Source organism: Rhinoraja longicauda, chromosome 5, assembly GCF_053455715.1.
Source record: "Rhinoraja longicauda isolate Sanriku21f chromosome 5, sRhiLon1.1, whole genome shotgun sequence".
Taxonomy (NCBI): domain Eukaryota; kingdom Metazoa; phylum Chordata; class Chondrichthyes; order Rajiformes; family Arhynchobatidae; genus Rhinoraja; species Rhinoraja longicauda.
The window spans coordinates 72,583,549-72,603,863 of record NC_135957.1 but is presented as its reverse complement, the minus strand read 5'-3'; the positions used below and the strand labels follow the sequence as shown (position 1 = coordinate 72,603,863).

Sequence of the window (20,315 nt, the reverse complement as noted above, 5' to 3'; positions counted from 1 at the left end):
TTGCATGCTGACCAGTCAGCGGAAAGACAATACATGATTACAATCGAGCCATTTACAGTGTATACATACACGATAAGGGAATAACGTTTAGAAACATAGAAAATAGGTGCAGGAGTAGGCCATTCGGCCCTTCGAGCCTGCACCGCCATTCAATATGATCATGGCTGATTATCCAACTCAGTATCCCGTACCTGCCTTCTCTCCATACCCCCTAATCCCTTTAGCCACAAGGGCCACATCTAACTCCCTCTTAAATATAGCCAATGAACTGGCCTCAACTACCTTCTGTGGCAGAGAATTCCACTACTCTCTGTGTGAAAAAAAACTTTCTCATCTCGGTCCTAAAAGACTTCCCCCTTATCCTTAAACTGTGACCCCTTGTTCTGGACTTCCCCAACATCGGGAACAATCTTCCTGCATCTAGCCTGTCCAACCCCTTTAGTGCAAAGGAAAGCCAGTGAGTCCGATCAAAAATAGTCTGAGGGTCACCAATGAGGTAGATAGTAGTTCAGGATTGCTCTCTAGTTGTGGTCAGACGATTCAGTTGCCTGATCACAGCGGGAAGAAACTGTCCCTGAATCTGGAGGTGCACCACTGTTGTTGGCCTGAATCACGACAATGATGAGACGAAATCCAGGAAAGTGATCAAAACCGTATGTCCTGCAGTCAGTACACCAACCTAGCCCTTAACCTGAGAATGGTAACACAAGTAGATAGAGTGGCAAAGATGGTATTCTCTGGGGTGTCCGAGGCTGATGAAGACCTAGTATCTAGAATTATGAGAAGTGTCATCAGGGTGGACAATCAGAACCTTTTTCCCCAGGGTAGAAATAGGAGAAGGCAGCAGAATGGGGTTGAGAGGGAAAGATAGATCAGCCTTGACTGAATGGTGGAGTAGACTTGATGGGCCGAATGGTCTAATTTTGTTCCTATGACTTATGAACATGTCAAAGACTACAGGGCAAAGTTTTCAGGATAGAGGGGGGGAAGGTTAAAGGAGAAAATTTCCTCCATCTGACCATCAGAATTGGTGGCCCACAGGGTTGGGTTCTCAGTCCCTGGCTCTGCTCCCTGTACATTTGACTGTGTGGCCAACTACAACACCAACTTGGTCTTTAAGGTCACCGATGATACCACTGTCATCGGTGAGGCTGCATTTAGTGTGCGCCCTGCTACAGGAAGGATGTCATTAAGTAGGTAAATGCAGAGAGGATTTCTGAGGATATTGCCAGGATTCGAGGGCCTGAGCTAAAGGGGGAGTCTGCACAAGCTTGGACTGTGGGCAGGTTGGGCCGAAGGACCTGTTTTCACGTGTGTGACTCTATGTTATGGAGGTGTATACAGTAAGATCATGAGGGTAATTGATAGCGCAGAGTCTTTTACCTGGGATAGGGGAATCAAGAACCAGAGGACATATGCTTAAGGGGAGAGGGGGAAGTTTTAATAGGAACCTGAGCCCAGGAGACTCAGGACTCAGGCCTAGTGTGATATGAGGTCAGTCTGGGTCTGATGCCAGGTGGGCTCTGATGTTTCTCTTCACGTTCACTAGTACTGGACAATAGACAATAGACAATAGGTGCAGGAGTAGGCCATTCGGCCCTTCGAGCCAGCACCGCCATTCAATGTGATCATGGCTAATCATTCTCAATCAGTACCCCGTTCCTGCCTTCTCCCCATACCACCTGACTCCGCTATCCTTAAGAGCTCAATCTAGCTCTCTCTTGAATGTATTCAGAGAATTGGCCTCCACTGCCCTCTGAGGCAGAGAATTCCACAGATTCACAACTCTCTGACTAAAAAAGTTTTTCCTCATCTCTGTTCTAAATGGCCTACCCCTTATTCTTAAACTGTGGCCCCTGGATCTGGACTCCCCCAACATTGGGAACATGTTTCCTGCCTCTAACGTGTCCAACCCCTTAATAATCTTATATGTTTCGATAAGATCCCCTCTCATCCTTCTAAATTCCAGTGTATACGAGCCTAGCCGCTCCAGTCTTTCAACATATGACAGTCCCGCCATTCCGGGAATTAACCTCGTAAACCTACGCTGCACACCCTCAATCGCAAGAATATCCTTCCTCAAATTTGGAGACCAAAACTGCACACAGTACTCTAGGTGCGGTCTCACTAGGGCCCTGTACAACTGCAGAAGGACCTCTTTGCTCCTATACTCAACTCCTCTTGTTATGAAGGCCAATATTCCATTGGCTTTCTTCACTGCCTGCTGTACCTGCATGCTTCCTTTCAGTGACTGATGCACTAGGACACCCAGATCTCGTTGTACGTCCTCTTTTCCTAACTTGACACCATTCAGATAATAATCTGCCTTCCTATTCTTACCACCAAAGTGGATAACCTCATACTTATCCACATTAAACTGCATCTGCCATGCATCCGCCCACTCACACAACCTGTCCAAGTCACCCTGCAACCTCATAGCATCTTCCTCACAGTTCACACTACCACCCAGCTTTGTATCATCTGCAAATTTGCTAATGGTACTTTTAATCCCTTCATCCAAGTCATTAATGCATATTGTAAATAGCTGCGGTCCCAGCACCGAGCCTTGCGGTACCCCACTAGTCACTGCCTGCCATTCTGAAAGGGACCCATTTATCCCCACTCTTTGCTTTTTGTCTGCCAACCAATTTTCTATCCATGTCAGCACCCTACCATGTGCTCTAATTTTGCCCACTTATCTCCTATGTGGGACCTTGTTGAAGGTTTCTGAAAGTCGAGGTACACCACATCCACAGGCTCTCCCCAGTCAATTTTCCTAGTTACGAGGGAGAGCTGGGCTTGTTTGTCTATCCTCTGATAAAAAAACTATGTCAGGATCAGCAGTTAAAGGGTGTGGGGGGGCAACTGCTGGCAGACCTTTCAGGAAGGGAAGGAATAAATCCCACACTGGAATAAATAGTTTGAGTTTGAGTTGAGTTTAGTCTATTGTCACGTGTACCAAGTTATAGTGAAAAGCTTTTGTTAACACCAGATAATTATGTTAACCATTAATTATAACCGTGCATTGTGGTCATTGTCTAATCCTCGTTGAGGTACAAAGCTGTAAATTATATTATTGTGTAATGCAGAAAATATGTGAGCAATTGGTCCCTAAAAAAAAGTTTTCAAGGTCAATGAATTGGATGTTTTATAAGCTACTAAATTAATATCTACATACAAGAAATAAAAAATGGCATTGATCACATACGAGAGTATGATAAATGTCTTGATTTGTGAATGTTTGCTTGCCAGCTCCAACAGGAACTGGTTGGAATTTTTTTATGAATGAAAACTGTGGGGTACGATGAGATCACCCAATATTCTGCACTGCACCTGACTTTGTTTAACGCACAAGCACTAATGGTTTACAATGATGATTTTTATGATGCTACTCGCATTGAACAACCTGCAAAATAGAGCTAGATTTATGGTGTGACTTCTCCAATGGATGGATGCTAAAATGAGAATCTGGTGTCAATTGATTACAAGCAGATCAATTCCCGAGATGGGGAGGGGAGGGTTGTCATTTGAGGAGAGGCTAAACAGACCAGGCCTCAACTTTCTTGAGCTGAGAAGAATGAGACATGGTGTCATCGAAATGCACAAAAGATTTGAAAAACTTGACATGGTTTGTTGCAGGGACGATGTTTTCTCTGGATGGCTGTCTAGAACCAACAAAGACAAGCTCAAAATAAGGTCAAAATAATTATTCTTGACTAATTCAGGATTTCTTTTCTCCGAGGGCAGCCTATTTTTGGGATACTAAATCTAAAAGACCTGTACACCCAGCAGCTAAATGTATATGCAACGTCAATAAATTATTAGATTTTAAGGAATCAGTGTATACTCTTGATCTTATTAAATGGTAGAATAGGCGTGGGGGTAAATGAAGTCCTTTCATTTTGATTACTTAAATTCCATGGTTCCATCTTTTCTTATAACTTAGAAAGAGGCTTTTTTAGCCTGTCGTATTTGTACTGGGTGACAGAGAAATCACATCCCCACGTTAATTTTCCCTTTTACCTATTACCTCTACATTGCCAAAGAATGTCCCTCAGATTCCATCTCCTGACTCTATCTACACTTCACGTTACCTCGGCAAGGCCACCAGCATAATCAAGGACAATTCTCACCCCGGTCACTCCCTGTTCTCCTCTCTCCCATCAGGCAAGGGACACAGCAATGTGAAAACGCACATCTTCAGATTCAGGGAAAGTTTCTTCCCAGCTGTTATCAGGCAACTGAACCATCCTACCAACAACCAGAGAGTGGACCTGAGTTATTATCGACCTCATTGAAGACCCTTGGACTAACTTTAATCGGATTTTACTGGACTTTATCTTGCCCAAAACTTTATTCCCTTTATCATGTATCTATAAACTGTGGACTGCTCGATTGTAATCATGTATTATCTTTCCTCTGACTGGTTAACATGCAACAACAAGCTTTTCACTGTACCTCGTAACACGTGACAATAAACTAAACTAAACCTACAGAATAGGACAATTGGAGTATCCAGGGGAAATGTACTCTTGGGAAAACATCCTAGGCATCAGTACTGAACTCCTAGCTGCATCATAGAGTGTCTAGATTCTCAATTTCCAGTTATTTGCTGCTCTATACATTATAAATCCACATCAAAGTGTTCAAACCTAGTTTTCAAAGTGTTCAAGAAGCTTGTTGAACCCCTTGTCAATGTTATAAACCTACTTGACCTTTACATAAATGTTTAGATAATGGAGATTCTCCCTTTCCTTTTTACTAAGCACTTCAAAGCATAATGCATGAGAGCTCCCATGTGTAAATGGAATGAAAAAAACCCCCCGTGGATACTGGAAATCTGAAAAAAAAACCCAGAAGGCTAGAAGCACTGAGCAGGTCAGACAGCATCTAAGGGGAGAGAAGCAGTTCAGACCAAGGAGTCATCACCATTGAGGGCGTGCAGCGTAGGTTTACTAGGTTAATTCCCGGAATGGCGGGACTGTCATATGTTGAAAGACTGGAGCGACTAGGTTTGTATACACTGGAATTTAGAAGGATGAGAGGGGATCTTATCGAAACGTATAAAATTATTAAGGGGTTGGACACGTTAGAGGCAGGAAACATGTTCCCAATGTTGGGGGAGTCCAGAACCAGGGGCCACAGTTTAAGAATAAGGGGTAGGCCATTTAGAACAGAGATGAGGAAAAACTTTTTTAGTCAGAGAGTTGTGAATCTGTGGAATTCTCTGCCTCAGAGGGCAGTGGAGGCCAATTCTCTGAATACATTCAAGAGAGAGCTAGATTGAGCTCTTAAGGATAGCGGAGTCAGGGGGTATGGGGAGAAGGCAGGAACGGGGTACTGATTGAGAATGATTAGCCATGATCACATTGAATGGCGGTGCTGGCTCGAAGGGCCGAATGGCCTTCTCCTGCACCTATTTTCTATTGTCTATAAGCCAGTGGATCAACAGGTGAAGTTGCACAGATGGCAGGTGGGAGGGGAGCAATGGTTACCTGAAATGGTTACATTCAATGTTCCTCTGGGTATACGTCTGTTCTGTTTCCTGCACTTCTGCTCTCTCAACTTCCCCTCCTCGTTTGAACAGAAATAGGGCTTCCTGATCCTTTGTTTCAACCCCAACAACCTGCCTATTCAATAGACCATTCTCTATAACTTCCACCTCCTCCAAAATAATTCCGTTAGCAGACCCTCTGGGAAAAGAATGTCTACACATTTATTTGAGATTGTCTTTGTTGGTTCTAGACACTCCATTCAGAGAAAATATCCTCTCTACATCAAACCACCTCAAGCTGCTTAAGAATGTTAGTGCATTTCAATTCCCCTCCCTCTCAGTTTTCCATTCCTTTCATGACATCTGCTCTGTTCTTCCATCTCCACAAACCACTCCTCTTCCTTCGGCACTTCGACGTGCAACCACGGGAGATGTAAACCTTTCCTTTCCCACCGCCTTGGGACTGTCTTTCCCGTCAAAGTGATGATTCAATTGCACTTCTTCCAATTTAGCGAATTGCATTCGATGCTCCCAAACTGGCCACCTTTTCATTGGAGAAAGCAAGTGCATATTGGGTGACAGCTTTGCAGAATATTTCTGTCCACTTCTCAAGGGCAACTCTGAACTTGAAAAGCTCACTTGTCATTTTAAATCTCTTACTGATTCTTTCCCTAACCACTCTCTCATTAGCCTCCTGCATTGCTGCAATGATGCCATGAAACTTCTTCCATTTGAGGACATTGAACGAATGAATGAATGACTACTTTACGATACGATACGATAAAACCTTATTCATCGCTGGAGGGAATTTGGTCTGCATGCAGTTACAACACACACGGCACATGAAAACTTGAAATTAAAAGTGAAAAAAGAAAAAGACAAGTGGCTCTTGGCTGCCATATGCACAGCGCCTTAACCGGAACGAACGAACAAATAAACAAACACAAACTTATCCCCTGGGCAGAGGATTCTAAACCAGACTGCCCCCCCCCACGTCCCCCTTTGTTCTTCCACCGTCCCTCACGGCAGTCGCCCCACTCTGGGTCCCCATAGTTATTCACGATGGTTCCCCACGCCGTGTCCCCATTGTCTTCCCCCCCCCTCACTCACACTCATCGACTGTTGATCGCAGGACGATCGCGAGCCCCCCCCCCCCACCCCGCCGCTGAGACTCCCATCACCGCTGCCGAGGCTCTCCTCGCCGTCGTCGCTCCTTCGGCCGAGACAGGCCCCTGCCGCCCGGCTTCTACCGGGGCGCGTTCCAGTCGGCGGCGGCGCGGTTGCTCGGCAGGTGGATCGGGCCCGCGCGGCACCCCGGGACATTGACGCCGCGCGTGCGCCTCCCCGGGACAATTTATTGTCCCGTGATGAGTCATAGTGAAATTTTTTGTTTTGCATACCCAAGGTATGTAAAGAGTCACCACATAAAGGGCGCGGACAAAGTTACAAAGTATCCCATGCCAGGTCCTTTGTTCTGATCCCCTCTCCATCCTCTTCTCCTCCCTCACTGCGGTCCCCCCATGCCAGGGCCTCCTTTGTTCCCAGCGGCGCATCTTCTGACTTCTGGAGGCCTTCTGGATTTAATATCAGATTCACCAAATTCAGATAACCACCATTTTCATCCTCCCTCTCCACTGTATTTTTCTCTTTCAATTGGTTTCTGTTCTCTTTTCTATCTCCATCTGCATCTCCATTTTTAAGATAATTGCTACCTTGCGAACATTCATCGGCATCCTACTATTCCCTTTGCCATCTCCAACCCTTCCCCTCTCTGCAACACAACATGCTGGGCTTCTCACATTCCCGTCACTGATGAAAGATCCTTGATCCTAAACTTTGTTGCTGTTTCTCACCCCACAGGTATTGTCTGACTCGCTGACTACTTCAGCAATTTTTGCTGAAATCTTTAGCTTTAGATCTGTACACTGCTAACTCCTAAAGGGAACATTTACAGTAGGAACTCAAGGGAAGGGAAGTTCGGGAAGGAGATCGAATGGCAGGTCCTCATCCCACCAGCACGGTTACCAAAAATCTTTCCCTGTACTTGCAAGCACCTTCACTATTTAGCCTTTGACCCGCACAATGGATTTACATGACGTTCAAACCTGTGGCTTCTCAGACAGAAACAGAAAATGCTGGAGGAACCCAGCAGACCAGACAAGACCTCAGACTTAATGCATCTTCGGCTTTTTGCTTTCTGTTTCCCTCCTTCCTGCGAGAAGGTTAGATAGAGCTCTAGGGGCTAGTGGAATCAAGGAATAATGGGGAGAAGGCAGGCACAGGTTACTGTTTGTGGATGATCAGCCATGATCACAATGAATGGCGGTGCTGGCTCGAAGGGCCAAATGGCCTCCCCCAGCACCTATTTTCTATGTTTCTATGCATCAGCGTCCAGCCCCAGAAACCATCAAGGCTCCATTCCAGCTGTAAAACATTTTGAAGAATCTTCCCTCTCCCAAAAACCCATTCATTCATTGATGTTGGATGGCCTTTAAATCCTGGAGGCATGGATTCAGTAATAGATGGTGAATAAAAGGTAGTACCTGATGGGAACTGTTGAAGTTTGTTGAATTGGAAACAGAGTTGCTGCTTGCATATATACCCGGGGATGGTGCAAAACTAGAACCTGTAATTCAAAAATAAACATTTAGCACAGTTGTAATAATGAAGGAAAGATACAAAATGCTGGAGTAACTCAATGGGTCTCTGGAGAACATGGACAGGTGATGTATCGGGTTGGGACCCTTCATTAGTCTGAATAAAGGTCATGACCTAAAATGTCAACTATCCATGTTCTCCTGGGATGCTGCCCGATCTGCTGAGTTACTCCAGCATTTTGTGTCTTTCCTTGGTAAACCAGCATCTGTAGTTCTTTGTTTCTACGAGAATGGTTCAGGTCAATGACTTTTCATCAGAACTAGACAAAGTTAGAAGGTAAACATGCTTTAAGTTTCAGGGTAGAGGATGGATGGAGGCAATAAAGAAAATGTCTGTGACCGTGTGGAGACCAAATCTGTCGATAACACACAGCTTAGAAGCCCAGTGAACTGTGAAATGGATTGTAACAGACTTCAAGGTGATATAGATAGCTTTGTGGAATGTGTGGATAGGAGGCTGGAATTCTGATGTTGAGAAAAGTGAAGTGTTACACTTTAATAGCAATATTGAGAAGTGATAATATAAACCAGAGGGTACAATTGTAAAAGATGTACCTGATCAAGCACAGTTCATTGACGGAGGCCAAGGTTGCGAAAGTAGTTAAAAAAATCAGGATCATTGGTTTTATAAATAAAGCACAAAGTACAAAGAAAATAAGTCATAATGAACATTTATAAAGCACCAGTTTAACTGCAACTGATGTACCATGTTAGTTGTGGGCACCGAACTGCAAGTCAGATGCAAAGGGTTCAGAGAGTGTGCAGATGAGGAATATTAGTTACGTGGATGGACTGGGATTATTCTCTTTGCAACAGAGAATGTTGTGAGGGGGGGGGGGGGGGGTTATAAATTGTCCCTAGTGTGTAAGATAGTGCTATTGTACGGGGATTGCTGGTCGGCATGGACTCCGTGAGCAGAAGTGGACTCTGGCATTATAAGTTTCTGTTTTGGGTAGAAGTTCTGATCTGCCTTATCAATGTCCCTTATAATTTTGTTTACTTCTTTCAGGTCTCCTTTAACTTCTTAGACTCCAAGGAAACCAAACCCAGCCTGTCTGGTCTTGCCTCATAACAGAGACACTGCATTTGAGACATCACCCTGAAAAATCTCCTCTGCATCCTCTTCAATGCTACCATATCCATCCTATAATATGTTGACCCGAACTGCACATAACACTCCAGCTGTGGGCCTAACTAAAATTTTATAAATTTGGATTTGCTCTGCTATTATAATCTTTTGGTTTGGCTAATGAAGGCCAGCAATCTTCATCATTTTAGGCGATACTGTGGCGCAGTGATAGAGTTGCTGCCTTTCAGAGCCAGAGACCCAAGTTCGATCCTGAGTGAATGTGCTATTTGTACAGAGTTTGTACGTTCTCCCTGTGATCTTGTCGGTTTTCTCCGGGTCCTCTGGTTTCCTCCCACACTCCAAAGACGTACAGGTTTGTAGGTTAATTAGCTTCTGTAGATTGTAAATTGTTGCTGATCACTGGTCAACACGGACTTGGTGGGCAGAAGGGCCTGTTTCCACACTGTATTTCTCTAAATCTGCCTGCGCTGCCACATTTAGGGAACTATGAACGTATACACCGTTCCTTCTGTTCCTCAACATTCACTACCATTTTTGCTATACATTCCACTCTTATTAGACTTTCCAAGATGTTCCATCTTCAGAATCAGAATCAGAATCGCCTTAATTGTCATCCAAAAAAAACAAGTCTTTTGGACGAAATTCCATTACCCACAGTCCAACAATAAGAGCAATAAAAATAAGCAATAACACACATAATCACAAACCAACACAAAACAAAAAAAAGAAACATCCATCACAGTGAGTCTCCTCCAGTCACCTCCTCACTCTGATGGAAGGCCAGAATGTCTTTTCTCTTCCCCTGCCATCTCTTCCCTTGCACATCAGTTTTAAGATCCATCTGCCATTACTCTGCCCTATTTATCAGCTGTAACTGTAACTTTCTGTAACATAACCTCCTTCCTGTCAACAACACCACCAATTTTTTGTCATCTGCAAACTCGCTCATTATATCTTCTAAGTTCATATCCAAATTATTAAAGTATATGACACACAACAAGGGTGCCAGCACCAATCTCTGTGTGCACCATTGGTCACCAGCTACCAGTTTAAAAATGTTCACTATCCTCTTCCCTATCACCAAGCCAACTTTGGATCCAGTGTGGCAACTCGTATAGGAACCCTTGGGCTTTAATCCTTTGGACAAACCTTCCATGTGGGACCTTGTAAAATAACTTAGTGAATTCCATGTGCACTATATCAACCTCATTTCCCTCCTCAATATATTTTGTTTCTTCTTCCAAAAACTCAAATCAAATTAATCAGACAGAACCTTCGAGCCAACAAAGCCACGATGAATACAAGTATTCTTGATTAACTCTGGCATTTCCAAGTGTACCTGTATTTCCGATTGTTGGCTTGCAGTTTCCTTTGATTGAAAGTACAAGCCCATCGGCACCATTGTGGCTCATCTCAAGACGGCTTTGGCAGGTGATGCCTCTTGCATGTGGTCTCAGCGGACTACTTCTGTATAATTTGTTAATTGGGGATTGTGCTTAAGTATGGAAATACTTTACTGAACTGTATGCAAAAAAAGAATTTCACTGTGCGTTTGCACATATGACAATAAAGCACCATTGACCACTGCTGATGCATTATGGGGTGCGGGTGGATAGAACATTCTACTCAGGCAACATCTCTGGAGAAAAGGAAAAGGTGACGTTTCAGGTCGAGACCCTTCTTCAGACTCCACCCGAAATGTCAGCTGTTCCTTCTCTCAAGAGATGCTGCCTGACCCGCTGAGTTACTCCAGCATTTTGTGTCTATCTTTGATGTAAACCAGCACCTGGAATTCCTTCCTAGAACATTCTTCTGTTTCCCCACAACTGACTTTGGTCTCTCTCTCTCTCTCTCTCTCTCTCGCTCATTTACTTTCAAAGTTATCAAGAGATGCCAGTTATTTAAACACATAAATAGGTTCTGGAGATACATCAGGCATTTCTCTACCATGTGCCCACTAATGCACAAGATGGCATCTTCTCCCTTGAATTTTTTTGGAATATTCCAAAATATTGCAAGAAACACTGTAATGGGAAAAACTGGCACATACAATAGACAATAGACAATAGGTGCAGGAGTAGGCCATTCGGCCCTTCGAGCCAGCACCGCCATTCAATGTGATCATGGCTGATCACAAAATGGGACAGAGACCCAGAACAAGTCCCTTCTGCAGCCACCAATTTCCTGGAGCAAAGGTCATGAAATCAGCAACATGGCGACATAAGAAAATAAACAAAAGTATTAAAGATGGTGTGCGCAAGAGAGTCAGATGCTGGAATCATGAGCATAAAGACACAGTGATGGAGGAATTCAGCGGGTTAGCTAAAGATATCTAATTCTCGGCACAGTGGCGTAGCGGTAGAGTTGCTGCCTTACAGCGCCAGAGACCCAGGTTTGATCTTGACTATGGATGCTGTCTGTACGGAGTTTGTATGTTCTTCCTGTGACTGTGTGGGTTTTCTCTGGGTGCTCCGGTTTCCTCACACATTCCAAAGACTAATTGGCTTCTGTAAATTGTCCCTTGTGTGCAGGATAATGCTGGTGTAGGGTAATGCTACAGACTCAGTGGGCCGAAAGGCCGGTTTCAACTCTGTATCTCTAAATTCATGTTCACATTCCAGGTGCTTTGAAAATATAGGAACAGATTTGCAGAATAATTTTAACAGGGCTCCTTGTTCCCACACCGATTTGTAAATCAATTTATTATTCAGAAAAGGAAGAGAAATGGAAGAGAAAAGACAGAGAAATAAGCATAGGAGCACACTGACCTTGCATCTGATAGGAATAAGGTGTTTGGCCTGGTTGTGGTGTAGTAAATCCTGGGCTGTAACTGAGGCATCCAGTCTGCAATGCAGATTGTGCTTGCGGTATTCCCCCTTCTGTCTTGATTCCTGACAACAGCAGAGCCAAATGGGTTAAAATACTGTAATGGGAAATACTGACACACATAAATGGGGCAGAGACCAAGAGCAGGCAATTTTCATCCCTCCTGCAGCCAACAGTTTCCTGCGGTCATAGGTTAACAAAAATATGCAACATGGCAATTGGAGGATTTCAGCTAAAGTATTAAAGATGGAGACACAACAGTGCGCAGATGCTGGAATTTTGAGCAAAAAAAAACAAAGTGCTGGAGGAATTCAGCAGGTCTGCTAAAGATATCCAATTGTCGGTACAATGGCGCAGCGGTAGAGTTACTACCTTACAGCGCCAGATCTCAGCTGATGCAGCTCTCAGTGTGAGGAAGGGTCTCGACCCGAAACGTCACTTATTCCTTTTCTCCAGACATGTGGCCTGACCCGCCGAGTTACTCCAGCATTTTGCGTCTACTTTCTGGGTTAAAATAACATGTGTTCCAACATTATTTCTTGAAATTAAATCTTAATTAACATAGAACATAGAAGAATACAGTACCGGAACTGCCCCTTTGGCCCACAATGTCTGTGCCAAACATGCTGTAAAGTTAAACAAATTACCTTTGCCTGCACGTAATCCATATTCCTCCATTCCCTGCAAAATTTTTTAATTTGGAGGAGACAACCGCTTGAACAAATGACACAACGGTGCTGAATAGTTAACTTTATAAAGGCTCATAAATGTCTTACCATAAGTAGGCAATCCATAGTGCTGGCCTGTTTGAGAATATGCCGCATAAACTGGCTGCTGCATTCCTGAATATTGGGTTTGTCCAGCATAAGCCGTCATTGATTGTGCTGTTGGTGTGGAAAGAATGTGTGGGTAGGGTCTGTGGGAAAGAAACAGACATGTTGGGTTAACCACCTAAGAGACTGAGACATCTTTGCACCTGCAACACAGTGCCAAACAGGGACATCAAGATTAGTTTGGTCCTCTGGTAAGTTGCTCTACATTACTTGATGATATCGTAGATAGACACAAAAGGTTGGAGCAACTCAGCGGGACAGAATCAGAAGAATCAGAATCAGAATAACCTTAATTGTCATCCAAAAAAACAAGTCTTTTGGACGAAATTCCGTTACCCACAGTCCAACAATAAGAGCAATAAAAATAAGCAATAACACACGCAATCACAAACCAACACAAAACAAACAAAAAAGAAACATCCATCACAGTGAGTCTCCTCCAGTCACCTCCTCACTGTGATGGAAGGCCAGAATGTCTTTTCTCTTCCCCTGCCGTCTTCTCCCGCGGTCAGGCTGTTGAAGTTGCCACGTCGGGGCGGTCGGGGCTCCCGACATTGAAGCCCCTGCCGGACGGAGAAAATCCGGCGGCCTGTTCCAGGCCGCGCCGGACGGTGAAAGGTCCGCAGCGGGCCGACCCAAGCCCCGCGATTCGGGGCGGGCGAAGACGCTGCCGCTGCCAGAGCTCCCAATGTCGGCCCCCACCCAGGGGCCAGTGAGCTTCCGACGTCCCCACGGCCGAAGCCTCCGAAGGCGAGTCGCAGCCGCTCTCGCAGCGCCACCACAGCCTCTGAAGGCAGCCAGCTCCGCTGATGGTAAGTCCGGTCCGCGGGCTCTGCGAACCAGAGCCCAGGTGGTCCCAGCTGGAGGCCGCCAGCTCCAGGTGTTTGGCCGATGGTAGGCCGCAGCGGGAACAGAGACACGACCCAGAAAAAAAGGTCGGGTCTTGGTTCGGAAGAGACCATTTTACAGTTTCCCCCCACACATAGTACACAACCACAAAAAACACTACATCGCATCTAAACATTACAATGAAGACAAAAAACAACAAAAACCACAAAAGACAAACGGGCTGCAGGTGAGCCACAGCTGCCTGCGCAGCGCCGCCATTTTGCGACAGGCAGCACCTCTGCATTTTGTGTCTATCTTTGGTGTAAACCAGCATCTACAGTTGCTTCCTACACTTGATGATATTAGTTGGTTATGAAAAGTATGAATTAATTGTTTCTGGTGTAAAAAGATCCAACTTTGTATTTTCTGATATCGTGGGTGGCACGGTGGTGCAGTGGTGGAACTGCAGCCCTATAGTTCCTGAGACCCGGGTTCAATCCTAACTATGGGTGCTGTCTGTATGGAGTTTACACGTTCTCCCCGTGATCACGTGGGTTTTCTCCGGGTGTCCCAGTTTCCTCCCACATTCCAAAAACGTGCAGGTGTGTAGTTGAATTGGCTTCTGTAAAAACAAATTGTTCCAATTGCATGGGATAGAACTAGTGTACGGAGGAGTGCTGGTCAGCACGGACGCAGTGGGCCGAAGGGCCTGTTATAACGCTGTATCTTCAAACTAAACTAAATGAAACTAATCAGAAATAATACAAAGAAGAATACCAGTTGTAAATTTGGAAACATTTCAGCCATGTTAATCAAGATATACAAAAATGTAGTTTAGTTTAGTTTAAAGATTCAGCACGGAAACAGGCCCTTCGGCCCACCGAGCCCTCACCGACCACTGTGATTAACCAGTGATCCTCGCACAATAACACTATCCTACACACACTAGGGACAATTTACATTTATACCAAGCCAATTAACCTACAAACCTGTACGTCTTTGGAGTGTGCGAGGAAACCGAAGATGTCAGAGAAAACCTACATGGTCACGGGGAGAATGTACAAACTCCGTACAGGCAAGCACCTGTTGTCGGGTTCGAACCCGGGTCTCTGGCGCTGTAAGCACTGTAAGTCAGCAACTCTACCGCTGCGCCACCGTGCCGCCCTCTCCCCGGAAAAAAATATGAATCCATTTTTGGAAAACATTCACATCGCCTGGATAAAATTTCTTGTACTTACTTGGAAGGATAAATCTGTGGTGAATAATGGTGTATCCCTCTTGGACTATAGCCACTACTTGTTATTACTGCAGGAAAAAGAACAGACAAGTGAAACATTAAATGACAAGCAGAACAAATGAATTTCGGACTTTGTGGCACAAACTCAAGTTAAGCAGGTGTGAGATGACAGAATAAACTTAAATTGTTATCAGCGGGAATAAATACATGGTACGTGGAAAATGAAATTTAACATGGTTAAAGGAATTGCAGCCAACATTAATTCTGATAGCTACAAAAATATTGGCAGGAATATACAATGTCCATGACCAAAAATCAAATGTCACCGTTTTTGGTGTGCTACATGTGCACTGTATACAGTGCTAATGACCAATCAAGTCCCCCTCACAATAAGATTGTGACATTGGCTAAAAAGCCATTTGAAACATGTTTGGGTGGTTTACACCTGCACAGATGATCCAAGACTGGACATGTGATGATCAGCCATTCAATATGATCATGGCTGATCATCCAAAATCAGTACCCCGTTACGGCTTTTTTTCCCCAAATCCCTTCATTCCCTTAGCCTTAGGGCTAAATCTATCTCTCTCTTGAAAGAGAGACGAACCAGCGATTCCAGGGAAAACCCACGCAGGTCACGCTGAGAACATACAAACTCTGTACAGACAAGCACCCGTAGTCAGGATTGAACCCGGGACCCTGGTGCTGTAAGGCAGCAACTCTACCTCTGCGCCACGGTGCTGCCCCTACACTGGCTCTGTGCCAGTTGAAAAAGGTATCAGGCTTTAAAGGCGCATTTACTCTGGCAACCAAATGTTAGCAAAACACACTGTGGCTGCCACCGAAGAGAGAAAAGTTGCAGGGGTTAGGGGCTGCTGGATGTGGACAGGATGCTTCCACTAGTGAAGGGAGTCTAGGACAGGTTCCATAGCCTCAGAAAGGACGTACCTTTAGAAAGGAGAAATTAACTTAATCAAAAAGTGGTGAATCTGTGGAATTCCTTGCCACCGACGGCTGTGGAGGTGGTCAATGGATATTTTCAAGGCGGTGATTGAGTCTTGATTCATATGGGTGTCAAGGGATATGGGGAGAAGGCAGGGGAATGGGATTGAGAGGGAAAGATAGGTCAGCCATGATTGAATGGCAGAGTAGACTCAATGGGCCGAATGTCTTAATTCTCCCTATAAGTTATGGACTTATGCTCTTAGATTCACCAAAAGGACATAGAAGAAGGTCTTGGTCACCAAGGAGACCACGACAACAACCGCAACTACCATAACAAAAGAGTGGCAGGCGATGATAGCTGGCTCCAGTTGTCTCTTCCTGATGTGGGAGTTCTCAGCCAATGCAGCAATGCAACAATAATTTTTCTGTACTCACACAATATAACATGCTGAGCTGCAGACCATTGAAAACATTGCTCCAAGCCATTTCATTAATCAGATTGAGTGTTGCGATTGTGAACCGGTGATCTATAGTCGGTGTGGGTCCAGTGGGCTGAAGGTAGACACAAAAAGCTGGAGTAACTCAGCGGGTCAGGCAGCATCTCTGGAGAAAAGGAATGTGATGTTTTGGGTCGAGACCCTTCTTCAAACTCGAGACCTGAAACATCACCTTATCTCCAGAGATGCTGCTTGACCCGCTGAGTTACTCCGGCATTTTGTCTAACTTCAGTGTAAATCAGCATCTGCAGTCCCTACTGTGGTCTGAAGGGCTTGTTTCCGTGCTGTATCTCTTTAAACTATTCCTTCTTTGGTGATTTTTTAGATTTAGATTTTTTTTAGATTTAGAGATACAGCGCGGAAACAGGCCCTTCGGCCCACCGGGTCCGCGCCGCCCAGCGATCCCCGCACATTAACACTATCCTACACACACTAGGGACAATTTTTACATTTGCCCAGCCAATTAACCTACTTACCTGTACATCTTTGGAGTAATGATTAGTACAGGTGATCTTGTGATGGAGGGTGTGAGGCATTGTTATGTCTCATTGGGTCTCCAATGCCCGATTTCTGGTGCAACATGTTGGTGTTAAGGACCATCGCACAGAGAAGATAATTTTGTTTCCATGGGGCCAGTGATGGGAGATCTGTTATACAAATCTGGTAATAACACATGCATTGATTTCTCTGTTCATTAGAGAAGATATGTCAGTTGGTGTTCTGTTGGCTTCCCTGGTAGCTTTATTTGACCTCATGCTTCTGCCGCCCTTCAATCTACACCTCATGTCCCTGAGACTCTACATTTCTACTTTCTTCAGCTTGAATGATGTGCAGCACAGGGCAGCATCACAGATAGACGACATTGCAGATATCACGAACAGTGAAAGGCTTGGATAGAGTGGATATGAGGAGGATGTTTCCACCAGTGAGAGACTCTAGGACTAGAGGTCATAGCCTCAGAATTAAAGGGTAAAAGGGAATTAAAGATAAGTAGAAATTTCTTTAGTCAGAAGGTGGTGAATCTGTATGGATTCTTTGCCTCAGAAGGCTGTGGAGGCCAAGTCAAAGGATATTTTTAAGACAGAGATGGATCGATTCTTGATTAGTACGGGTACCATGGGTTATGCGGAGAAGGGAGGAGAATGGGGTTAGGAGGGTGAGATAGATCACCCATAATTGTTTGGCAGAGTAGACTTAATGGGCCGAATGGCCTAATGCTGCTCCTATCACTTATGACCTGATGATCAGAAATTTCTTTGTTTTTCACTGTTTTTGAATGTAGTTTATGCCCATATTTTTCATCAAACTTTTATAATGAGTTTACCCTTGCCTCTCCATTGTCTGCCCATCATCACTGCAACCCTTTCCTAAAAGATGATCACTTGTTAAATGGGCAGCAAGGTGGCGCAGTGGTAGAGTTGCTACGTTACAGCGCCAGAGATCCAGGTTTCATCCATGTGTAAGAAAATAACTGCAGATGCTTGTACAAATCGAAGGTATTTATTCACAAAATGCTGGAGTAACTCAGCAGGTCAGGAGAGAAGGAATGGGTGACGTTTCGGGTCGAGACACTTCTTCAGACAGATGTCAGGTGGGCGGGACAAAGGAAGGATATAGGTGGAGACAGGAAGATAGAGGGAGAAGTGGGAAGGGGGAGGGGAAGAGAGGGACAGAGGAACTATCTAAAGTTGGAGAAGTCAATGTTCATATCGCTGGGCTGCAGGCTGCCCAAGCGAAATATGAGGTGCTGTTCCTCCAATTTCCGGTGGGCCTCACTATGGCACTGGAGGAGGCCTATGACAGAAAGGTCAGACTGGGAGTGGGAGGGGGAGCTGAAGTGCTCAGCCACCGGGAGATCAGGTTGGTTAAGGCGGACTGAGCGAAGGTGTTGAGTGAAACGATCGCCGAGCCTGCGTTTGGTTTCGCCGATGTAAAGATGATTGTTGTTTAGTTTAGAGATACAGCCATGATTGAATGGCGGAGTAAACGTGATGGGCCGAATGGCCTAATTCTGCTCCTATCTCTTATGACCTTATGACACAAAATGCTGGAGTAACTCAGCAGGTCAGGCAGCATCTCTGGAGAAAAGGAATGGGTGGCGTTTCGGGTTGGAACCCTTCGTCATACTGACAGTATCACAGGACAGCCTCAGGCTGATGCTGTCACCAGAAATGTAATGAGACCAAAGGCGTTTTCCACAAATGGTTCTGATAATTGGAGGATTGGGGCGAGGATCCAGGGAAGTGGACCTCTTGTCTACCAGCATTCATCTGTCTGGGCAGTGTTGGTCATGGAAAACATCTGCTAGTTTGGACTCCCGGAGGATGAGATCGTCATGCATGCATCCCAAAAAACATGGCATTGATCAGCAAGAAATGCTTCTGATGATTCACACCCACCTGCACACGGAGGGGGTGCAATTCTTTCCTACTGAGGGAAAGTATCAGGTTTTTAACGAGAGCCATTGTGGGCCCACGACTGCTCTCAATGGCTGACCACACAAACGTGAAGTCAGACCCCTAGAGAGCATGACGACAGATGTTTGTCACTGAACTCAAGGTCAGTGGAATCATTTCACTGTGATCGATGGGCCTGGGTGAGCACTCAGGCTGGGGAGGGAGGGAGAGCAGCAGGCCGGGAGATGTGGCAGAGATCTCCTCCAGCTGCTCAGAAAGACAGCAAGATGTGGAAGCTGAGAGAGAGTTAGATACTCTTCATGATAACGGAGTCATTGGGTATGGGGAGAGGGGCAAGAACGGGGTACTGATTGTGGACTATTGTCTATTGTCTGATCGTAAAAAGATCCAACTAGTTCTATGTTATCCCACTTTCTCGTCCACTCCTTACACACTAGGGACATCTTTACAGAGACCAGTTAACCTCCAAATTGGCAAGTCTTTGGAATGTGGAACGAAACCGGAGCACCCAAAGGAAACTCACTCAGTCTCAGCTAGAATGTCCAAACAGTATCAAACCCAGGTCTCTGGCATTGTGAAGCAGCAGCTCTATCAGCTGTGCCACTGTGTCGCCCATGTTCTCTATGTGTTACTTCATCAGAAGGCAATCTGCACTAAGTTAATTTCTACATTAACTGTGGGCATTGGTGCTTTGGTTTTGTTTTGTGTTGACTCTTGTCCATAGTTGAAGAGCCTGATTTTAGTGGTGATTTTGGGAAGAGAAATGAGCCCGTCCCTGTCCCTAAATCCCCCTCCTCTCCAAATGACACAAAGACAGGGAGATTTTAATTCCAGAATCTCAATCAGAGGATTCAGTGGAATCTTTCACCCTACCTGGAGGGGAATCAATACTCGGCTGAAGAGTTGGAGGGGAATATGAGGCGATGGGAGGTCACCAGACTGTAAAACCATGAGAGCAGTGCTGAGGTGGGCTATGTCTGGAAGAGGGTTGGAGAGCTCAGGACAGGGAGGCTGGCGGTTTGCTTGCAAGATCTGGCTGAGTACTCCTGCTCCTCACTGCCCCTGGGAACGTCTGGGATCAGCTGCAATAGGCATTTACCATCTTGCAGAAGTCCAAATGACATTTGTTTGTGCCTCATCTATGATGCATCACAATTCCTTAAAACCCACAAATCTGACTTTCTATCCCAAGGTAACAATGCACTCATGTATTCTAATCTGATTAAGTTTTTAATATAGTGACACACTTAATAGTTTGAAATTAACCAGATCTGTTCGAGATGTGGAAACAAGTAACTGCTGGTTTACAACAAAAAAAAGAAAGCAAAGTGCTGGAGTAACTCAGCGGGTCAGGCAGCATCTCTGTGGAGAGTATGGATTGGTGACGTTTCAGGTCGGGACCCTGTAGAAAGATCCTGACCCAAAACGTCACCTATTCCTTTTCTCCAGAGATGCTGCCTGACCCGCTGAGTTACTTTAGAAGATTGTGAT

The 20,315-nt window shown here is 45.0% G+C and overlaps 1 protein-coding gene across 17 annotated transcripts in view; it reads right to left on the bottom strand.

Annotated features, from left to right (window-relative positions):
- The window catches only part of eya4 (EYA transcriptional coactivator and phosphatase 4), a 396,477-nt gene that overhangs the window by 97,139 nt on the left and 279,023 nt on the right, over positions 1–20,315 (bottom strand). For all 17 annotated transcript variants that reach the window (XM_078399767.1, XM_078399768.1, XM_078399769.1 and 14 more), the window contains 4 exons: positions 14,967–15,033; positions 12,844–12,983; positions 12,010–12,132; positions 8,038–8,120 (listed from right to left, as the gene is read on the bottom strand). In XM_078399767.1, the coding sequence (XP_078255893.1) occupies positions 8,038–8,120; positions 12,010–12,132; positions 12,844–12,983; positions 14,967–15,033 (413 nt within the window). The remainder of the gene's footprint in view (positions 1–8,037; positions 8,121–12,009; positions 12,133–12,843; positions 12,984–14,966; positions 15,034–20,315) is intronic.